The 22421-nt window shown below is 36.6% G+C and overlaps 1 protein-coding gene across 1 annotated transcript in view; it reads left to right on the top strand.

The window, feature by feature from the left end:
* Positions 1-22421, top strand: part of HCRTR2 (hypocretin receptor 2) — a 159362-nt gene that overhangs the window by 116368 nt on the left and 20573 nt on the right. Inside the window, exons 2-4 of the mRNA XM_007945623.2 lie at positions 5456-5634; positions 12192-12435; positions 21082-21197. Of these exons, the coding sequence (XP_007943814.2) occupies positions 5456-5634; positions 12192-12435; positions 21082-21197 (539 nt within the window). The remainder of the gene's footprint in view (positions 1-5455; positions 5635-12191; positions 12436-21081; positions 21198-22421) is intronic.

Here is a 22421-nt window from a genome sequence, read left to right as displayed (position 1 = left end):
TTCCCTGGCCAATTCTTTGAGAAGTGGACGGCCTCTTCCTTCTTCCTAGTCTGTCTCAGTCTATAAGCTGGGCTGTTACCTGTGCACCAGGTGCATTTCACTGGGTTTTAAACACAAGAGGCTCAGCCTCAAAACTCACGTCTACATGTCACCACAGTAGGACAAACTGACAGATAAGTTTGTCTTGCTGTTAGAGACCTCTCGTATCACCCCCACCCAGGTCCCTATGACTGACTGCTCCTCTGTCTAGCTTCCTGGCTTTTAATCCCCTTTCTCCTGCTCTTCTGGCCTGCTGCTTTGGGCATCCCTGTGTTGTCTCTCCTTACCTGTAACCCTGGGGCTGACTGCTCTTCTGTCCGAGTTCCTGGCTTTTATCCCCTTTCTCCTGCTCTTCTGGCCTGCCGCTCTGGGAAGGCCCGAGTTTCCTCTCCTCACCTAATCCCTTCGGCTGATTGCTCCTGTCTCTGGCTTCCTGGCTTTTAATTCCCTTTCTCCTGCTCTTCTGGCATGCTGCTTTGGGCGTCCTTGAGTTGTCTCTCCTCACCTGTAACCCTGGGGCTGACATCTTTTTTGGTCATTTCTTTATTTCCTGTCTTTTTGATGACCTTTTATTTTCTTCATGTTGATGTTCTTGGTGTCATCCCACAACTCATTTGGTCTTCAGTCATTAGTGTTCAGTGTATCAAATTTATTCTTCATATGATCTCCAAATTCAGGTGGGATATACTCAACGTTCTGCTTTAGCTGTTATAGACTTGTTTTAATTTTCTTCAGCTTCAACTTGAACTTGCATAGGATCATTCAATGGTCTGTTCTGTAGTTAGTCCCTGGCCTCTGACTAATGATAATGAGCTTCTCCTTTGTCTGTATTCCCAGATGTACTAGATTTGGATATGATTTCTGTGTATCCCATCTGCCCAGATCCACATATTTAGATCTCAAGCTATCTGATATGTTGTTGAAAAAGATTTACATTGCATAGATTGTTGGTCTAATAAAATTCTATCATGTGATCTTCAATGTTATTCTGTCACCAAGGCCATGTTTTCCAACTGCCAATTCTTCTTTTTTGTTTCCAACTTTCCCATTCCAATTACAAGTATTTTTGAATGCATCTTGATTGAATGTTTAATGACATTCATACTGCAGAAATTGTAAAAATCTTCAATTTCTTCATTTTAGCATTAGTGGTTAGTGTGTAAACTTGCATAACAGTAATATTAATTGGTCTTTCTTGGAGGCATATGGAAATTATCCTATCACAGACATCACAGTACTTCAGGACTGATCTTGAAATTTTCTTTTTAATGATGAATATGATCCCATTCCTCATCAATTTATCATTCCTGGCATAGTAAATCATAGATTGTATGATTCAAGTTGGCCAATATCAGTCTGTTTCAGCTCACTAATGCCTAAAATATCTATCTTTATGCATTCCACTTCATATTTGATGACTTCCAGTTTTCCTAGATTCATACTTAGTGCATTCCATGTTCTGATTGTTAATAGATGTTTACAGCTATTTCTCTTCATTTTGTGTTGAGCCACATCAGCAAATGAAACTTCTGAAAGCTTTATGCTATCCACGTCATGAAGGTTGACTCTACTTTGAGGAGGTATCTCTTCCCCAGTAGTATTTTGAGTGCATTCCAACCTATGGTGCTCAGCTTCCAGCATTATATCAGAGGAAGTCCCACTGCTATTCATTCACAGGATTTTCACTGGCTATTTTTTTTTTTTTTTTTAGAAGTTGATTGCTTCTGAGTCTGTCTTAGTATAGAAGCTACACTGATACTTATTGACCATGGGTGACCAGCTGGTATTTGAAATACCAGTGACATAAATTCCAGCATCACAGGAATCCACAAGCCACAGCAGATGACTGTTGTGTAGATATATAGTGCCTAAGGCACTTGATTGACAACCACACGGCTGGTGGTCCAAACCCACCAGCCACTCTTTGGAAGGAAGGTTGGGCAATCTACTTCTGTAGTGATACTTCCTGGGAAACCCAAGGAGGGGTCTTTATGTGTCAAGTCAGACTCAACAGCACATAACAACAACAACAACATGGTCCAAAAACTTATGAAAAGGCTCTTGAAAAAGCTAACATGATATCAGCCTATCTGAACAGAGAGATAGTGACCAAAGCAATCACCCTGCTCTTTGCTGTCTTGGTTAGATTGCTCCTGGATTCATGCATCAAGTTACAGATGACTTCTTTAGAAAGAGCTACTATTAATCTGAAGCATGTTCAGAATGAGGAAACCAGGGTGATGAAGAATATACAATATTGTTGTTGTATATGGAGATACTGGAGATATTTAGCCTGGAAAAGCAAAGGTTTACACAATGGGCATAGATACAGATTTTAAATATTCATATGAATCCAATGTTGAAAAATAGGTTTATTTATTGTGTTTCAGGAAACAATTAAGAATCAGTGAGCAAAAATGAAAGGGAAGCAGATTTCAATCCAACATGAGTTCAACAAGAACTTGCTGGTAGTTAAAAGGCACCACAAAATGAACTCAAAGGCTTTAACACATCGTGAGTTCCTTACTATTAAAAATGTTTAAGCAGGCTGGGTCAAGGCTATTGTATAGATGATTCATGCATCATATGATAAGTTAGACTAAATAATCTCCAACTCTAAACTTCTATGTTGTTATGTTATAGTTCTGCCAGATCAAACTTAATAACTTCCTTTTCATCTTTATTCAAAAGTATAAACCACCACAGTGTAGCATAAAGGGTACAATTTGAATCTATCCCCTAACACTTACTACCTATTTTTTGGGGGGAGATTCCTTATCCTCTCTGACTTCAGTTTCCTCTCTGTAAAATGGGAATGCTAATAGTACTCATATCATAGTACTGTTGTGAAGATTAAATTGATTAATATTTTTATATGCATAGAACAGCACATGACATATAAGTACTACACAAGTGTTTGTTGAAAATATACTTGAATTATTATTTGTTCAACATAATGGCACTGTGGTGTAGTAAATTACCTGGTATGGCTTTTCTAGCCATAAGTCTTTGTAAACTCTGTGGTGGAATTTGCTGTGAGCAACTGAGGAGCTCCTGATTGTAAATGTTATCCACCTGGGGTATTTCTGTGGGGAGTGGCACAAAGCAATGTTCTAGGAAGTTTGCTCTCTCTCAGGTGCTTGGAATTCTGATGTTATGACTGGTTAGTATGGCCATTCTGCTAAGCTCAAAAGGGGGCCTCCTAGAGGCAGAAGTCTCTCTTACTGCTGGCTGGGAAGGACATGCTGCTGAGAGAAATGTGCTCCTGAGAGACACACAATCCTGAGAGACACGTGCTGCTGGGAAAGAGATGCAAGAGACATGCATTGCTGAGAGAGACACCGAAAGACACACACTGCTGGAAGAGAGACTGTGAGAGACTGTTGGCTGAGAGATGGTGGGCTGAGAGAGACGGAGCATTGTTCCTGAACTTGAATTGTAGCCTGGTGCTTCCCTATTAAACCATAATCTGTGAGTTCTGTGTGGCTACTGCAGCAAATTATCAAACTCAGCAGAAAGGTGGTGGATGCTGCGGGAGGAATGGTTGGTGTCAGGGTTGATGAAAGGGCTGGAGGGAGGTGGCATGTCTGGCCTCTCAGGAATAGGCTTTGGGCTATTGATGGTGATTCTCTCTTCCTCTTGTGGGGTTAGAGGAGGTCAGGAGATGTGGTCTACCTGTCTTTTTGGCAGGCACTAACACTGTCTTCTTGGCATTGCCATTCTTCACCTCCAAAGTATGGAGAATTGAAAGTTGAATTAGAGATACTTTTGTTTTTAAAAGACCTATTTTCTTTTCCAGATCCAAAGTAGCACCATTTGGGAATTTTGTTAACCAAGTATCAGCATAATGGTATTTTTTTGTCATTTTTTTCATAACAAGCTGCTATAATGTCTTAGTCAACCATTAGGGTGGGTTTTACGTGTGTGTGTGTGTGTGTGAGAGAGAGAGAGAGAGAGAGAGAGAGTAGCTTAATTTCCAAGTAATAAAGACAGTTGACTCTAATTATGCTCACCTGAGTTTTAGGACACTAGTGGGCTACAGTGAGAGGTAGACGTGAAGTTTTCAAATTTAAATCCTCAGAAATTCAGATATTTCATTCAATTGGCAGTTATTGGTGAGTGAAAGGCAATTTCAGTTTTGGGAGCTAGGAAAAGCATTTTTCAGCATAAGAAATGCTTATTAAATGGTACAAAAATGGCAAAAATAAAACCTCATTTGGCAACTTAAATTTAACAAAATGTTCTTTTATTTCTTCTCTATATAAGATTACTAATCACTACATCATTTGGGTGCATAGCTGCCAGCCCTGACAGGTTAATGATACTGCAAGCTAATTCACAGTTACTTTCAGTGAAGCAAATCCATCAATAGATGTAGGTAGCAGTGTGTCCACCTATATAATTCTGGAACCAGTGATTATGTAACCTTTGGATAAGCCAGACATGGGGAGAACAGAGAAAGGAGGAACTGGATGTTCTTTCAGTAAAGAGCAACTGAATGAGATAGCAAAGCTTTTAAACATGAGATATACTGAAAGACAACGAAGGAGGCTCTGCTGTGGAAGTACTGAAAAGCACATTTGATCTGAGCTGATGGTTAGAGACCATCAAGGATAATCCAAAGGAGAGAGGATTGCACTTTTAGAATTTGCATGTGCTTTGTTATAGCTCCTTCATTTTTATGAAAGGAGGAAACTTGTGTGTAGTGAACAGACCATCTTTTTCACTGGCAGTTAAATCTCACTTGTAACTGTAGTTCTCTGGTTCATGAGCCTTGTGTCTTTAGGCAACATTGAGTCCATGAATTCCCTGTGTCTCAGTTACCTCATGTGTAAAATGTCGATAATGATATCTTCCTTTAGGATTACTGTCAAGATTAGACTATCTAAATATATGAGCCATCTACCTCAGTGTTTGAAAATTATAGGTCTAAATAATTGTTAACTCCTAATTTTAAGCCTTTTCATCTGTTAAATGTCTGAGACTCAGAGATTAGAAGCAGATACATGTCAACACCATGGATGAGGCAAAGAGAGTTCATTGAAAAAAGTGAGCTCCTATTACACCTCAACTCAGCAAATATTTCTTGAGTATCTACTACATACTGAGCACAGAAAGAATAGATAAATGAATCAAAGACCATTTTTTAGCTTCTGAGACTCACAATTCAAAATCAAATAAAAGTAAACACAGCCTCTTCACCCATTGAGAAATGTCTTGCAAGATGAACTGATTCTGAGAATGTAATTCAGCATTCACGTAGGTCGGCTCAGTGAAAACACAGCACAGCACGAAACTGTTCCCTTTTAAACAATTATGCGTGGACTTTAACAGAGTAATCATTAGCTGGACAATTTTTTCTCACTAATATCTATTTTCTTTGTCTAATTACTATTGTTTTTTCTCTCCAAATTAGTTTGTGTGGCAGTCTGGAAGAACCATCACATGAGGACGGTAACCAACTACTTCATAGTCAACCTTTCTCTCGCTGATGTGCTGGTGACCATCACCTGCCTCCCAGCCACATTGGTCGTGGACATCACTGAGACTTGGTTCTTTGGGCAGTCCCTCTGCAAAGTGATTCCATATTTACAGGTATATTTTTGTTCCAGAGTTTTTGGTTCGGATGCAAAAGCCACTGAAAAAGTGTTTTCAGTCATAGTCTTGGTTCACTGGCAAATTAATTTGTGATTTAAAGAAGAAACACACATACTGAAGAAAGTGCTAACCTTAAGGAAAATAATATATCAAACTTTCTGGAGAAACAAGCTGGTTTCTCGATAGAGATAAAGCAACAGTAACACCTAAGTCATTATTAGATGCTTTTTTTTTTTTTTAATCATTAAGTTCCTCATTGTAAAATATAGAGCTTGAAGAAATTGATGATTGAGGTCTCTCTCAGACCAAATAATCAAGGGCTATCTGCTTTTATAAGTAATTCAATTTCATACTGAGGAATTAAGAGCTATGTTGTCAAAGCAGTATAGCAAACAGATCTTAAGTCAAATACCTGATTTGGAATCTCTGTTCTGTCATTCATTGTCCATATGGCATTAACCCAAATACATAAATTCTTTCTATTCATGTATTAAAAATATTAATAATAGCTATCTTATAAGACTGTTGCAACATTTTACTTAGATACTGTATGTAAACCATCTGGCACAGAATCACCCTCTGGATGATGATAATTTTATAAAAACATAGTATGTGCTCAGTAAGGAGCTCCAGTAGCGTAGTACCTAAAGCACTTGACTGCTAACCAGAAGGCTGGTGGTTCAAACCCACCAGCCACTCCTCGGAAGGAAGATGGGGCAATCTACTTCCATAGTGATACTGCCTCAGAAACCCAAGGAGGGGTCACTATGAGTCGGGTCTTACTCGACGGCACATAACAACAACAACATGTGCTCAATAAACATCAGTTATCATCATCTTCACCATCATAATAAGATGTTTTATTGCTCAATAGAGAAAGCAGCCTTTCTATAGCTAAACATCCTGCTAGAAATTGAGAATATTTTCAGAAAGTAATTTTCTGATTGATATCTCAATAGCTTTATGAGCTTTGAAGAAGAGTTCTGAGCTAATGGTCCCAGGCACAGTACACAAATGGATGAATTACCCTTCAAATTGGAGCAGAGAAGCAGGGAAGGTAGCCACTCTCCATTTGGCTCTCCATAGCTATCCTCCTCATTGTTTCATTCATTCTCCTACACTGTGATCAGAAATTTGTGAGAACACAAAATATGCTCCCAATAATAAAAACTTGGGGAAGGCCATAAGTAGCCCATTACTAGAAATTATATTGCATAAGCTCTTGAAACTTAAATATTACACAGAAATCTTTAGCTCAATAGTTCTTCAATGACCTCTTAGTAGGAAGATTGATCACTTTTTTCAGGTCATGGCATCTCAGACATCATTGATAGAATAGTAAATGCAAAAGACCAGGAGACTCATAAGCATCATGTAAATATTAAGTTTAATTATAAAGTTAGTCTGATCTGCTGAAAACCACGAATAGATTATAAACATGGACAGTGGTAATTATTATTATTATTATTTGAAAGAGAAATAGTACCTTGAGAAAAAAAGAAAAATATTCTCATAGAAAAAAAATCAGTAAGAGATGGCTCTGATAGTTTTTGCATGGTGACGCTAGGGAAATCATAAACAGCAGAGAATGCTAATATTTCACTTATCTCTCTGGTCCTTTCAGTAAGCTTTTTATTTGTCTTGGTTCCAGTAATCTCCCTGGTGGAATTTTGCCCAGAATATTCAAAGGAATGAGGATATTTCATGCTCCTTCTATAAAACAGAAGATTTCCCAATGGGCAGTATGGCAAGTAGCAGTGAGTGTAGGTGTGGGAGCGGCATCACCCTGTGTCAGGTGTGGTCATATTCAAATGCACAGTGAATCTTCTTGTAGACAAGGTATTCCAAGATCTTCCATTGGTAATAGAGGAGAGACTGGAAGTAGCCTATGACCACTGAATGCTGCAGGGTATAGGCTATTCTTAACAGTATTGAGAGTGCTCTTTCACACAACACAACTCACTAACAACTTCTACAGTTGAAGAAACATTGCTATTTATCTATTTAGGTTCCTTCATTACTTTATTCAACATTACTTCTTGACCAAAAGTTGTAAATGCACAGAGATTGGGACACTGGTAAAACTAGCATATCCAAATTATCTCATATATTGAGATAATTATATTGCCCCATTTCTGTAAAATCTTCCCATATGGAAGACAAAGTGTCAATGGGCACTAAGCTTGTCATTTAAATTTGAGTCATTTTTTTTCTCCATAGGTATGGTTTCTAAAACTGATGGCCTTTGTTTCTGATGCAATATTTCTGTTTTTTTCCATTCATTTCTGTTTTGAACAATCATTAAAAACATACTACATGACACCTAGCCAGATTTTCAGGTCATTTTGTTGTGTTTAAGATTATCTGAACATTTTGTAGTTTTGCTGTGAATGATATGCTCATTTCCTTCTAAATACAATACAACATAGCCTTTATATTTATGAGTGATATACTGTAACACTTCAAAAAACTTGCAAAAATCTTAAAAGTCTCACAATGTAATAAAACTTACCACAATAATTAAAATGATCCCACCCTCCAAACTACTAGTGTTTTTCAATTCTCTGATTTAGCAAAAATTTCCATTTCTACTTGTGAAGGGTCGATGGAGTCCTTTTGTGATACCTATGTGTTGGCATAAAGAAGGTTCATTCCTAGCAGAAAACAAAAGAAGTCTCTGAATATTCCCCTGTGTGTAATGCACCTGTTGTATGTGTGTTTCAAGCACCTGAAGGCAGAAGAAAGTTCACACCATTTCTTTCCACTTTATTCACAGCATTCATAAAACATATTGGATTCATTTCAAAAATCGTTTATTTGGCCAACTTGAGCTAATACTAGAATCAAAATTGAAAAGGCAGGCAGAATACAGTCCTAGGAGTAAAGAAAAGCTCTTGTTTAGAAATGCTCATGATAGCATGCAATTTTTATTGCCTCTCCAAAATATTTTAAATTGGATTAGAATGATATACTTGTGTCTCTTATACACTGGCAAATATAGTTGTTGAAGCAGTGAATGTTAGATCAGTAATTGCCAAGGGTCCATTCAATCAATTCTACTATTACATTAACCCCACCAACAGTATATTCTTTCACTTTTCCATGAGACAGAGAGAGCAGTGCATCCTGGTCCACAGCTGGTACTAGATATCAGTCATTCAAGTGAACTGATTTGAATTAATTGTTACTACCTCAATAATAGTAGAAAATACTAGAGATGATGTTCAGATTTGAAACATGCTGCTTCTAATCCATTCACCTTGGATGATCACAATTCATGAATAATAAATCACCAACTCTTAATGAACACTTTATACTTCTGCTTGCTAGAGATAATACATATAGTCCTCATCCAGCAGCTATAAAATTTCAACATTTAGGATATAGACTGTCCCTGTTCTGTTCTCAGGTTAGCATTAGTCGTGAACAGCCTTGGGTGCTTGGCTAAATTGCAGGGAAGGAGTAGAGGCTGAGTGAGATAAATTTGAGAAAGGAGGCTTGAATACACTCTAAGGGTTACATTGAGGCCTTTCCAGGACCTTCAACCAACTAATACCACTACACCAGTTACTGTCGAGTTGATTCTTACTCATAGCAACCCCAACTGTCAGAATAGAACTATGCTCCACAAGATTTTCAATAGTTGATTTTTCAGAAGGAAATGTCACCAAGTCTTTCTTCCAAGTGCCTCTGAGTAGTCTTGAACCAATAACCTTTCCATTAGCAAGTAAGTGCTTAGCTGTTCATAAGACCCAAGGACTGACTCCTCAACCAAGCTAAACCCACTTAAAAATGAAATTAACCTCTAAGAATTAAGTATAACTTAGGCCTTTCCTATATTTCCTATGACTATTCTGTACTGAAAATCAATCTGCTCTGGTTAAAATCTAGGAGTCTAGTTTTGAGAATGGAAGAGAAAACATAGTGCAAGCACTGTCATCACCCTACTCTATTATAACAAACATACAATATTGACCCTATACACTATGCTAGACATTTTCCATCCCAACTAATTCTCCCTACAATTGCATGGTTGGATACTATTCTCATCCACATTTTACAGATGAGGAAATGGAGACACAGACAGGTTATGTAACTTACTTAAGATCGTCCATTTAGTAAGTGGTGAGATGGGATTTATGTCCTGGAAATCTGGTTCCAGAATAGAGTCAACTGTACTGATGCTTCTCCCAGAGAGCATCAAGAGGCTTAGAGTGGGAAATAATCTTATCCTGCCAAGTTCTCTCATTTTACAGACAAAACAAGCACATTAGGCCTAAAGCTATAAAATGGGTAACACAACATTGTGAAGAAAAATGAGAAATAGGTCATCCTACAGTCTAGCCCAGATCCCTTTTTCCTGGGCTGTGCTGATTCTTAAATCTCAGACACTCCCATGAATCTGCAGTCAGTGCACAAACACATAAAAATAACCATGGCCCTTATATAAGAAGCAGAGACATCTGCCCTAACCATATACTGTGGAATAAGTATTGATCTTATTCACAGTGACCCCTCCTTGGGTTTCCGAGGCAGTATTACTATGGAAGCAGATTGCCCAACCTTCCTTTGGAGGAGTGCTGATGGATTTGAACCACTAGCCTTCTGGTCAGCAGTCAGATGCCTTAAGCACTACACCACCAGGGCTCCTAACACTTAGGATACAAAAAATGAAGATGACTAGAAATCACTAATTTCTTTTGGTAAAGGCTTACCACCATTCATTGATTCAAAATAATTTTTATTAAAGTCTTCAAATACTGTATCAGGAACTAGGGATGCTAGGGTACTAGAGATAACTAAAGAAGAAGATGAAGAAGGAGAAGGCCTTCCATCCACATAATTTTGTTTTAATAGAGACAAACCAAAAAAAACAAATCCACAGCCATGGAGTCGGATCCGACTCACAGCGACCCCTCCTTGGGTTTCTGAGGCAGTATCACTACAGAAATAGATTGCCCAACCTTCCTTCCGAGGAGTGGCTGGTGGGTTTGAACCTCCAGCCTTCTGGTTAGCAGTCAAATGCCTTAGGCACTAGGCAGGCAGGCAATAAATAAAAGTAAATAAAGTGAAATAATTATATCCTGTGTAAAGTGCTGGGAAGAAAATAAATAGGAATCTGTAACAGAAAAATGATGGAAAAAAGAAAGGGGTACATCTTACAAGCTTTCAATGAAGAGTGATATCAGAACCAATGTTATATCTTGAATAGAAGAGTGCATTAAGTATAATCATATAAAATGCATTATAGGTCTAAAGACCATGTTAGTTTTGGCATGCTTAACACAAATCTTTATTTTTTCCTTAAAGTTTCAAAAGTTATTTATGGTATATATATATATTTTTAATTTATTGTGATTTGGGTGCAATTTTACAAAGCAGATTCATTTTGCACTTAATAGTTCATACACTTTTGTTTCTCAGCACTGATTACAATCCCCACAAGGTAACAGCTATACTCCCACCTCCTCCCTGGAGTAACTCCTTCCCAGTGTTTTTCTTATCTATGTATTCCTGCCTGTCTAGCTTTCCCCCTCTGCAAATGCTGGCCTTCTAATCTCTCAAAGTTGATTGTTCGAAGGAGTGAATCTCTCAGGGGTAGGTGTTCAGCTCATAGACCTGTCTGTTGTTTACCTGAAATCTAACCCACTGGAGTGAGTCCAATACCAGGCCAGAAGGGGAACTCAGGGCCAAAAATTTGGGAGTTTCACCAGTTTCCATCCAACCAATAATTCTGATAACTTTTGTTTTTTAATTTTCTTCCACACTTTTCCTCCCACTCTATATAACACAATACAATGCAACACACTGCCATCAAGTGGGATCCGACTCATAGAGACCCCTCCTTGGGTTCCCAAGGCGGTATCACTATGAAAGTAAATTGCCCAATCTTCCTTCCAAGGAGTGGCTAGTGGGTTTGAATCGCCAGCCTCTGGTTAGTAGTCAAATGTCTTAGGCATTATGCTACCAGAGCTCAATTTTGATCCCTTTCTCAGTAGTTGCATTGGTAACCAGCCACCAGCTAGTTCTGGTCTCAGGGTCATGTAGGCTGAGGTTCTCATGGTCTGTTAGTCCCTTGAATTAAGTTTCCCATATGCCTTTGGTTTTCTTCACTCTTCTTTGCTCCGGATGAGGAGAGACCAATTGTTGCATCTTAGATGGTTGGCTGCTCATAAGCTTTTAGGATCCCAGTCACTACTGACCAAAGACTGTAATTTCTTCTATCAATGAAAAAATTGCAAGACAAAATAATGATACTAATTTTTCAAAGAATGTTGTTAAAATTAAAACATCTGACATAAAAATATTACAATGTTCTCATAGATATTTTTATGTTTACTAAGAAACATTAATTTTTCTCATAAACCATTTCTAATATTAAAATATTATCCTTTTGACACATTTTTAAAATGGAAAATACTTGAATGAGTTGGTTTTTAGCAACTTTGATTCTGGTTATCAGCTGCAACTATCCTTCTAACATACTAAAAATATTAAAGATGATCCATTTAACACCTGGTGATTCTCTTGTACTGTGTTCTATTTTGGTCTAGACCGTGTCAGTCTCTGTGTCTGTCCTCACACTGAGCTGTATAGCCTTAGATCGATGGTATGCAATCTGTCACCCTTTGATGTTTAAGAGCACAGCCAAGAGGGCCAGGAACAGCATTGTCATCATCTGGATTGTCTCCTGCATTATAATGATTCCTCAGGCCATTGTCATGGAATGCAGTACCATGCTCCCTGGCTTAGCCAATAAAACCACACTATTTACAGTGTGTGATGAGCGCTGGGGCGGTAAGTATATTATGATTTATAAGCTAATGTTTACATTACAGCTGCAAACTAAAAATAAGATTTACATAGCCATTGCAAAGTTGGTTTTGTATGTTTTATTGGCCTTTGCTACTATAGTTTTGCAAAAATGTATAAACTAAGTTGAAACCCCAAACAATGTCATGGATTAAGTCTACTTATCTGGATCCTTTGGAAATGCCATGCACTATCTTCTTATTTTCATATTTTTCAGATAGGGACTGAAAGGAGCTTATTCTACAATTTGAATTTGGTTGCTAGCTTTTCTTAAATTCTTTAAGACAAAAAGAAGTCAGTTATACAAATCCAAACATGCATTATAGAACAAGTAGCATTTCACAAGATGCTATGCTACCTCAAGTGCTAAGTTCCCATGTTGTTATGTGCTTTTAAATGGATGTTGATTCATCACAACCCTATGGACAGAGTAGAACTGATCATTGGGCTTCCTAGGCTGAAATCTTTACAAGAAGCAGATTGCCAGGTCTTTTCTCCCATGGAGCCACTAATGGGTTTGACACACTGACCTTTTGGTTCGCAGCCAAGCGCTTAACCATTGAGCCACCAGGACTTCTGTCAGTTCCCTTAAAGGGGCACAAATACGATTGTCTTTTTCATTTTAAATACCAAATTCCATTTGAGAGTCTAAGTGGAGGTGAATAGCTATGCTATTCTTGAGTAAAATTATTTAAATTTGCTTTCTCTGTTCATGACATGTGAATTAGTGAGCTCTACTCCTCAGAAGGAAGGTTGGGCAATCTACTTCCGTAGTGATACCACCTCAGCAACCCAAGGAAGGGTCGCTATGAGTCAGTCCGACTCTACTGCACATAACAACAACACTACTGGGATACGAGCTCTGGTAGTGTAGTGCCTAAGGCATTTGACTGCTAACCAGAAAGCTCGCTGTTCAAACCCTCCAGACGCTCCTCAGAAGGAAAATAAGGCAATCTACTTTCTGATATTGCCTTGAAAACCCAAGGAGGGGTCTCTATGAGTTGGATCCCACTCGAAGGCAGTGAGGTTTTTTTTTTTTTGTTTTTTTAACTACTGGGCTATCCCTAGGAGGTGCAAATGGTTAACATGCTTGGCCGGTAACCAAAAAGTTGGAAGCTTAAGGCCACTCAGAGGCACCTCAGTAGAAAACTCTTGGGACCTACTTCCAAAAAATTCATCATTAAAAACCCTGTGGAGTGCAATTCTACTCTGACACACATGGAATTGCCCTAAGTCAGAATCAACTGGACTGTTTTGTTTTGTTTGTTTAATCACTGGGATAAGAATGATAAGAATGAACCTGATATAAGAATGATTTTAGTTATGAATTTTTCTGGTTTCTTATCCTGATATATATGCTATTGATATATAAACAAGCAGAAGTTTGGAGGTCTTATCCTCCTTTGGTTCAAAACTCTCAGCAGAGTCAGTGCGAACACTTCTAACAATGCCTGGTGATGGTTGAGATCCGGATACATAAAAGAGTGGACAGAGAAATAAAATAACCTTGCCATTTTGCATATAATGAACTAGTTACAAAATTATCATAGGAAATAGAATCTGGTCTCCTCAAGAAAAAGAATCTAATATCTTCTAAGTATATAACAATGACTCGTATTTAGGGAATTTAAACATTAGGAAAACATTTACATTTATCAGAAAGATGATCTTTATGTTTATTATAAAGATGAATCATAAAAGCAATGCACTCCAGGGGTTGACTGTAGATCTGATATTTTCTAGTATTTGAATCTCTGAATTTATGGTAATTTCTACACGTCGCTTGCATTGAAACACTGAAAAGAGAAAGTCGGTATGAAAAATTAGGTACCATATACTTTTACTACAGCAACTTCAATTTTGAAATACATTGGGATTATTTTGTATATTTTAAAAATATCTTTATAAGTGAACATTTATAATTTGCTTAACTACTATCTGAAGCACTAAATATACCCCTCTTTTATTGAAATTCCCTTTCCTTTCTAACATTGCTTTCCTCTCTAATATCACAATTCTTTTGCTGTAATTTTCTCTGGGTCATTAGATTTTTACAATTTTTTCTATGAACAGTGTAGACCAAAACAAAGTGGATGGAAAGTTCCAGAATGGTAGGAATACTTCTTAAGTGTCTCAAGTCCCATTTAGTTGATATTCTAACAACATCTTGAGTACTTACTATATACCAGGCATTGTGCCAACTTGAAGAGAAATAAATTCTGCCTAAGGGAACACATTCTATATAGTGAGGCCGAAAGACAAAAACACAAATGTTTATAGTGTGATTAGTATTTTAATAAACTTATGTACAAAATGCTAGGAAGATAAATGAGAGAATAAATTAAGTTCTGGACATTTCAGCAAAACTTTGCAAAACAGTTGCTAAGATTTCAGCAAAGCGTTAAAGGTTGAGCCAGCATTTTCCAGGCAGGGAAGAGGGAACAGGGTGTCCCTGGAAGAGAAAAAACCCACACAATTGCGACACATCTTGAAAAGGAGTGGAAGAAGTTCAAACTTGTAGTTGCTGGTATGTAGAGTCAGGCAGTATCAGGAATTGAATTTACAAAGGTGGGCTTAGGACAGATGGTGAAGTATCTTGTAAAATTCCTTTACAGTGGCTTCTATTTGGAAAATAGCCTAAAGAACTTTTGTTCACACTCGTTTACTTCATTCATGAGGAAATTGAGGCTTAGAGAGATTAAATTATTTGCTCAATGTCATGAGGCAGGAAGTGCATTTAAATCTAAAGCTTCTAACACAAAGAATTAGGATCAGTCTTTCAAGCCTGCGTTACTGGTAATTAGATAAACTGTGGTTGTTAGGTGCCATCGAGTCACCTCTAATTTACAGCTACCCCACCTACAACAGAACAAAGTCCTGCATATGTTGTCTTATATACTATAACCAAGTACTATTAACCAATGGTTTAATATAAAACCATTGTGCTAGCTCTATAACGAAGAGCTCTTGTTTTACTGAAAGTATTACCGAAATATGTAAACGTTTATGCGTAAATGATTTCTACAATTCATTTTATCCAATGTTGCAACCCCATCTACCACAGAACAAAACACTGCTTGGTCCTGCTACCTTTGAGTCCGTTGTTGCAGCCATTGTGTCAGCCCATCTTGCTGAGGGCCTTCTTATTTTTCACTGACCTTCTGCATTACCAAGAATAATGTCCTTTTCCAGGGACTGGTCTCTCCTGATAACATGTACAAAGTACATGAGATGCTGACATCTTCTTTTCTAAGGAGCATTCTGGCAGCATTTCTTCCAAAACAAATTTCATTCATTTTTCTGGCAGTCCATGCTATATTCAGTATTCTTCCCCAACAATGTAATTCAAATTGTTGTTGTTGTTGTTGTTATTTGCCATCGAGTTGGCCCCGACTCATAGCGACCCCTCCTTGGGTTTCCGAGGCAGTATCACTACGGAAGTAGGGATGCCCAACCTTCCTTCCGAGGAGTGGTTGGTGGGTTTGAACCGCCAGCCTTCTGGTTAGCAGTCCAGTGCCTTAGGCACTATGCTACCAGAGCTCCCTACCTATTTTTCAACTGAATACAGAATGAGTAGTAATTTTTTCTAAATTTTGGTAATTTATTTCATTTATAAGTTTGTGGGCTGCTTTTATAAACATTTTTTGAGGGGGGCATTGTCCTGAGTGACTATTAGCATTGACTCCAAAAAGATCGCAAAGCTATGGAATCTTATCAGTTATCTAATGAAGTAAATAGCCATATTGTTTTCTAACTACTTTTGGGTAACAAATATATAAATTCATTTTTAACTCTAGTATTTTAATATTTAAGTCTAACATGGCTTTGTTCCTAAAGGAAGCGATTACTGTTAAATATCTAAACATCGAAACTCAGCCTTGAGAAGTCATTTAGAAAATCTATTGGAAGTGATTTTATAATAGCCCGTGATTACTTTAAATGCTTATAAAAGCTAGAATTAAAGTGGTGTTGAACTGAGTTGATCATCCACAAAATTGAGCATAATGAAAGCTATAAAATTAGATTTTCAAGTATTAAATGGAATTGTTCATCTCTTAATATTTCCAAGAAGAATATAAAACAACTCAAAGCAGGTAGTTATCACTTTGCCTATTAGACATTTCATTTTCTATAATGATTTTTATATAGCATAAACCCTATTAATGTAGGTTATTTATAAGTCCATGTCCAACATAAAATGTTAAAGCTTGGGCATATGTATGACAGTCACAAACTAAAAACACTGTGGAAAATTATATTTTATGGTATCAGCATTCTAAAATGTAAGCATCTTTAAAGATCAAATACTATTTAGCTCAATTGTTTTAAATTTTGTTGTGAAATATCTTCTATTTGCGCATAAACCAAAACCTGTATTTTTTTTTTATCTCAACCCTAAATTGAATTAATAATGTAGCTATACAAGTAAAAAATGATATAACTGTCCTACAGTCAGTAAGCAAAGTGGTCAGTTGATTCACATCAACCAAATGAGAGGTGGAAAAGTCCTGCAGATGCTGTCCTACTACTATAACCAAGTAATATTAACCAATGGTTTAATATAAAACCATTGTGCTAGCTCTATAACCAAGATCTTTTGTTTTACTGAAAGTATTACCAGAAATATGTAATAGTTTATGGGTAAATGATTTCTACAATTCATTTTATCCAATGTTGCCTATGGCTTCTTCAAAATATGGACCATATACCATAACTTCTGACAGATACACCAGACACTCAAGAACTTATAAAAGGTAAAGTGTATTGATATTTACTTTAATGATCTTTACAAATGTGCTTTTGTATATGTTTATTATTTACTTTAGGCACATCAATCCAAACCTATAAACCTTTTAAATCGCTTAGGAATTATATCCATATCTGTTGTTTGCTTGGTTTGTAAAATGCACATTTCACAGGAACAGACAATATTTGAAGGAAAATAACTCTGTTTCTGCACACTCATTAATCATAGATATAACTGTCTCACTATTAATTCATCCAGTTTGTTTAATGATCCCGTACTGCTTTACAAACAGTGTACTGGGCAGTGGGGATTTATGATCCCTCTCCTCTTGGGTCTTACTGCCAAAAATGTTCTTTGGTGGTCTGAGGAAAAATAAAAATAAAATAAATGGAGCCCTTCTTTCTGGTTAAAGTAGTTATGGCATCTGGCCTATTAATGAGGTTTAGAAAGTATGTAAACATGTGTGATGTATATTAATAAGAATTTAACCAAAAAACATTATTAGGAAGAAGATACTAAAATATAATAAAGACTCAGGTAAACTTTAATGAACCCATAAACTTTGAAAAGACAGTCCAAATTGAATATTTGGAAAATTACTTCTTATTTAATTTCTATTCTAACCCTAGAAACTGTAGCATAAAGGAGACTATATTTGTAGTTTTTTAAATAATTAGATTAATACGTTGACTGGATAATGAACCTGAACTCATCTGAGGGAAATTAATGTATGCCTGTTTAATACATAACATTACTGTCTAATCTCTGATTTCAAAGTCTGAAAAGATCCACATTTTCTCCTTATTTGTCAGTTTGATATATATGCAAGACTTTATTTGGATTATTCCTGTTCATCAGTTATGTAGAGATGTAGACATTTAATAGTTATCAATCTTTAAAATACTGTTTCCTAGTTTAGTCAAAGGAGCTCTGGTAGCATAGTGCCTAAGGCACTGGATTGCTAACCAGAAGGCTGGTGGTTCAAACCCACCAGCCACTCCTCGGAAGGAAGGTTAGGCAATCTACTTCCGTAGTGATACTGCCTCGGAAACCCAAGGAGGGGTCGCTATGAGTCGGGTCCAACTCGAGGGCACATAACAACAACAACAACAGTGTAGTCAATGCTTAAATGGAATACATTTCATGTAGCTGCATTCTAAAATCAAACCCACTGCTGTTGAGTTGATTCTGAATCATAGTGACTCTGTAAGACAGTAGAACTGCCCCATAGGGTTTCCTTGGCTGTAATCTTTATGGAAACAGATTGCCACATGTTTCTCTCGAGGAACAGCTTATAAGTTTGTACCCTTGACCTTTTGGTTAACATCCGAGTACTTAACCATTGCACCACCTAGGTTACACAAAATTGCATTTTGTAGGCTACATAAAATTGTCTTGAAATACATTAAAGATGTTGCTCATCAATTACAAAGAGTCTTCAAAGATAGTTTCACCATTTACAATTTAAACTTTTGTTGCATATCAATTAGCTTAGACTGTAAGCAAGAAATAAGAAATCTAAGACTACCATGTTTCCCCAAAGATCTATTATAAGCTCTTTATTAAAACAAATTATCCTAGACTACAAATATAATTTTGTTTGATCAACTTTTTTCTGTGTGAGTGTTCATTATTATAGTTATTTACTAGTAAATCCATATTTTTCCAAATATTTATAAATACACCAACCACAGCTTGAGCTTTCTCTCCCATCTGTTTAAAACTCCAAACCGTTGTCACATCTATAGCTGCAGTTAAAAAAAAAAAAAAAAAAAACAGTTACGTATCAAATCTACCTTCATCCACTCACTCATTTTAGTTTGCTGCAGACATTGGGGCTTCACAGATACCTAAGCTTCAAAGATATATTTTTATGTGGGAAGTTCATGTGATATCTTCTTCAAAACAAATAAAAGTTCAAAGCCACTCAGGTGCCTGGAAAGTGCTGAGGTCACCTTCCAATTCCTTTGAAATTGGCCCACCAAATGCTTCTCAGGCTGTTGCACTTCAAAGGGAAAGGCTGGTTTGTTATTCTTCCAGTCTGGCTGCTTGGATTCTATCACTTTTTATGTAACTGGTCTGTTTTACAGGATAAACTTGAAAGAAAGTTAGAGACTGATGAGTTACCTTAGCAAAAGAAAGGCTAAAAAATGACACTTCAAATTGATGTCTTAGACCTCCTAGAAGCATATACTCCCTGCTGTCCTCTCTGAACATTACCGTGTCTACCCAAGACAAGAGGAAGACAGAATTATAGAAGGGAGAATAGGAGATTATTAAAGTCAGAGAACTCTGGGAGACAAGACTATGGAATCAAGACTGTGGTAGATATTAAACTGTTCTTGAGTGCCTTCAAATCGATTAAACTCATGTTGTTGTTGTTGTTATATGCCATCGAGTCAGACCCGACTCAGCGACCCCTCCTTGGATTTCCGAGGCAGTATCACTACGGAAGTAGATTGCCCCACCTTTCTTCCAAGGAGTGGTTGGTGGGTTTGAACGGCCAGCCTTCTGGTTAGCAGTCAAGTACCTTAGGCACTATGCTAGCAGATATGTTCAAAGTGTATTCATTAAGAACTAAAATTTCAAATTTTCAGGGACTCCAGACTTTCTAGATCTATGGAGGCTGGATGAACCCCTAAAACTATTGCCCTTGAGATAAACTTTAAACCTTAAACCAAAAATATCCCCTGAAATCTTAACACCAAAAAAAGTTTAGCTTAAGTAGGAAAATAATAATAATAATAATAAAAACAATGTATCTTCTTTGAGCATCATGCTCTTGTAGGAAACCTTCTGTATGAGACTGTAGTCACAACAGCAACTTGAACGATGCGATAGGAATCTTAGGGAGCAGTAAGTTTGTGTTAATGGGGAACAATTCAGAAAAGGAGGGTGAGAATAGGTGTACACCTTGAACAATGTAATCAATGTCACTAAATAATTACATGTCCATGTCCATGTAGCAACTGTTGAATTGTATAGTTTTGTTGTGTTTATTCTGACAAAAACAACAGCAAAATAAATAAAATTTTTGAAAACTTAAATGAATGAGCGTTCAATAAATATTATCTTTTGTTATGATCATCACTATAATTTTCATTATTTAACTCCAGTTATAAATTGGAATAAATTTCATGTAGTTCCATTCTAAAATCAAATCCATTGTCGATGTGTCAATTCCAACTCATAGCGACCCCATAGGACAGAGTAGAACTGTCTTAGGGTTTCCAAGACTATAAATCTTTGTGGAAACACATTGCCTCATATTTTCCCAGTCGTGAGTTCTATTGGGTTCAAACCACCCTCTTTTTGGTTAGCAGGTGAATACTTCCATCACTGACCCACCAGAGCTCCTTATTTGGGCTTTTCATTTCCCAGGGAAAGTTATATTCTAATGAGGAATCAATTTAGTTTATATTCTCTTCCTATTTTAACAAAAGCATTAGTAATTAGGTTTTGACTGAGGCATGTCCGTTCTTATAAATGTATGTATAGGATGACCTAGAGTAATTTTTATTAATTGGCCAGATATAATGAGACAAAAAGGGCTTTTTGATAAATGAACATTTGACTTTGGAAAGATCATGGCAGCACAAATTATGAAACAACTAATTGTTATTCCTCTCTGGGTACATTAAATGAAATTAAGATCTCACATTTATTATACACTTACATCCACATATATTTGCACATATGTTAAGTAAATGTAAGTAGCTAAATACTGTAAATTACTTTTCCCTTTGGGATATGCAAAAAAAAAAAAAACCATACTGAAGGCAAATGTATACTTACAAGGAAAGACACTGGGATATGTACATTAAAAATATATTTATTTCCATGAATTATACCATAAGATCCCATTACTTCACCTTTCGTTCCAGGTGAAATTTACCCCAAGATGTACCATATCTGTTTCTTTCTGGTGACATACATGGCACCACTATGTCTGATGGTTTTGGCCTATCTGCAAATATTTCGTAAACTGTGGTGCCGACAGGTATGTAATTTCAAATAATTTACTTGTGTTTGCTTTAGGATGTGCTTAAAAACAAAACTTAGAAACATAACAAACCTAGCAAAGGAGTGCATATTCTTCTAAAATAAATGAGGCACTAGTCATGGAAATATGTTTAAGTTCTAATTTAGAGCAATATTTAGGGAATGTATTTTATGAACTGCCTTAGTGACTTTAAATTTTAAAGTGCAGTTTAACTTCCGTGATTAGTTGACTTTATTTTTGCCTAGAAGTAACATTATTAATTTTACTTTTTATGAGAAATAGCAAATAAAAATTCCCTTTAACTATCCTGGGACTTTAACTCTAGAACATTATATTTTTGATGGATTTTATTTAATATATTCTTCACATATGGTCAAAATACTCAATGTTTAATATTTTTTAGAACAGTAGAAGAATTAGGCAGAATTTAGAATTTTAGAAACTGTTCATAATGCTGATTTGGAGGACTTGCAATTTGTTAGATAATTCTGCTATGTCAGCAAATGTTTGTATTCATTCATTCAGTTATTTAGTCTTCACATACTTACCATGTAGTCTTTGCATATTATGTCTGATGAAAAGCTAAAAGTTCCAGTCTATACCACTGATGAATTCAGTCTAGAGGAGGAGTACAGTTAGACATGGAATAAAATTCTCCTTAATATATATGAGCTCAGTGAGTCAGTGGAAGGCAATGTAGAAGGAGGTCTAATATGGACAGGTAACCTTTAAACTGAAACTTGATGATTTGAAGAATATCACCAACAGACACATGTAGTAGTTATTTTATACAGGCATAAACAAAGGCATAGACATGGCTCAACCCTTTCTATTTATAAATTGTTTTAAATATGTTATTCTTTGGAAGGTATTTCATTAATGTTTTAATTCACTTTAACTAGGTTATTCTATGATTAAAAAAAAAAAAAAAAACCTTCAAACTCAGTGGATTCTAACAATAAGGTGTTAGTCCTACTCTTGTTACATGTTGATGAGTGTGGTTTGGCTGCTACAGCTCTTCTCCATTTGTCTACTTACTCTGGGACTGAAGCTCATGGAGCAACTTCCATCAGAGACTTAGTATTTTAGGGGTAGAGGAGAGAGCAAAAAGTCTGGTGGAAACATGCAATGGCTCTTACAGATTCTGATTGGAAATGGCACAAATCATTTTTGCTCATACTTCATTGGCCAAAGCAAGGGTCAATCCTGACAAAAGAGAAA

Source organism: Orycteropus afer, unplaced genomic scaffold, assembly GCF_000298275.1.
Source record: "Orycteropus afer afer isolate SDZICR_OR568_19922 unplaced genomic scaffold, OryAfe1.0 scaffold00140, whole genome shotgun sequence".
NCBI classification, from domain to species: domain Eukaryota; kingdom Metazoa; phylum Chordata; class Mammalia; order Tubulidentata; family Orycteropodidae; genus Orycteropus; species Orycteropus afer.
The sequence above is the reverse complement of the archived record's forward strand: the minus strand, read 5'-3'. Positions and strand labels throughout refer to the sequence as shown.